This window comes from Rutilus rutilus (genome assembly GCF_951802725.1).
Source record: "Rutilus rutilus genome assembly, chromosome: 25".
Lineage (NCBI taxonomy): Eukaryota > Metazoa > Chordata > Actinopteri > Cypriniformes > Leuciscidae > Rutilus > Rutilus rutilus.
In genome coordinates, this window is record NC_140229.1 from 23,668,691 (window position 1) to 23,670,111 (window position 1,421).

Genomic DNA, 1,421 nt, shown 5'->3' on the forward strand with positions numbered 1-1,421 from the left:
ATGGAGTCCATAAAGGGGACAACACGAGGAGTGGACTTGTTTGACAGTTTGACTGGTGTCATCAAAAGACTGAAGTTACCATGGAGTAAACTTGTGAATGTCACCACAGATGGATCGCCAAATTTAACAGGAAAAAACGTCGGGCTGCTGAAAAGAATCCAGGATAAGGTGAAAGAGGAAAACCCTGAGTTGGATATAATTTTCCTGCACTGCATAATCCACCAGGAAGTTCTGTGCAAGTCTGTATTGCAGCTTGATCATGTAGTGAAGGTAGTCGTAAAGCTCATTAACTTCATTCGAGCAAGAGGACTTAACCACCGTCAATTCATTCAATTCCTTGAAGAAACTGATGCTGATCACCAGGACTTACTGTACCACTCTAATGTCCGTTGGTTAAGTTTGGGGAAAGCATGTCAACGAGTGTGGGAGCTCAAAGGGGAGATAAGCTCATTTTTGGAGTTAATGGGGAAGGCTGACGATTTTCCTGAGCTGAGCAACACCGACTGGCTTTGTGATTTTGCGTTCGCTGTTGACATATTGGCACACATGAATGTGCTGAACGAGAAGCTGCAAGGGAAAGATCAATTCGTGCATGACATGCATACAAATGTGAAAGCCTTCAAAACCAAACTGACTTTATTCTCAAGGCAAATTTCAAACAACACATTCACTCATTTCCCCACACTAGCGACGCTGAAAGAGGCCTCTCAACATGCGAAGAAATACAGCAAATCACTGGATGTCCTGCACGGAGAATTTTGCCGTCGATTCTCTGATTTTGAAAAAATTGAGAAGTCACTTAAGCTGGTGTCATGTCCCCTGTCACTGGACTCTGAAACAGCGCCGCAGGAGTTGCAATTGGAATTGATAGATCTGCAGTGTGACTCTGTCTTAAAGGAGAGGTTCGACTCCTTGAACGTGGATAAGTTTTATGCTTCACTCAACGAAACCAAGTTTCCAAACATCCGGCAGTTGGCACAGAAGATGCTGGTGTTGTTTGGCTCTACTTACGTCTGTGAGCAGACGTTTAGCGTGATGAACATCAACAAAGCACGCCACAGATCCCAGTTAACTGATGATCACCTGAGATCGGTCCTGAGAATTGCCACAACTAAACTGACACCAAACTTCGATGCGCTGGCAAAAAAGGGTGATCAACAACACTGTTCTCATTGAAACTGAATAAGGTAGGTAGGTAGTCTAATCTTTACCTTTTAGGTATTGAGTTTCATATGTAATTTATATTAGTTCATCATATAACTTAACTAATATCCCAGCAAACACAGAACGTTGCACACGATTGAATAATTGACATTTCAGCACTCCTTGAACAGACAGCAACTTAAGCGCATAGGCTTGTTGCACGTTAATGTTTTTTCCTTTTTTGGAAACTCACAGAGAAAAAAAATCTTTGGTAACCG

General features: G+C 42.4%; 1 protein-coding gene across 1 annotated transcript; it reads left to right on the forward strand.

Moving 5' to 3' along the window:
* On the forward strand, positions 1 to 1,176 carry LOC311285441 (general transcription factor II-I repeat domain-containing protein 2A-like; the record flags this gene model as incomplete). The annotated part of the gene is made up of 1 exon (XM_084401097.1): positions 1 to 1,176. One exon carries the CDS (start codon positions 1 to 3, stop codon positions 1,174 to 1,176), a length of 1,176 nt encoding a protein of 391 aa, XP_084257223.1.
* Positions 1,177 to 1,421: the final 245 nt, after the last annotated feature.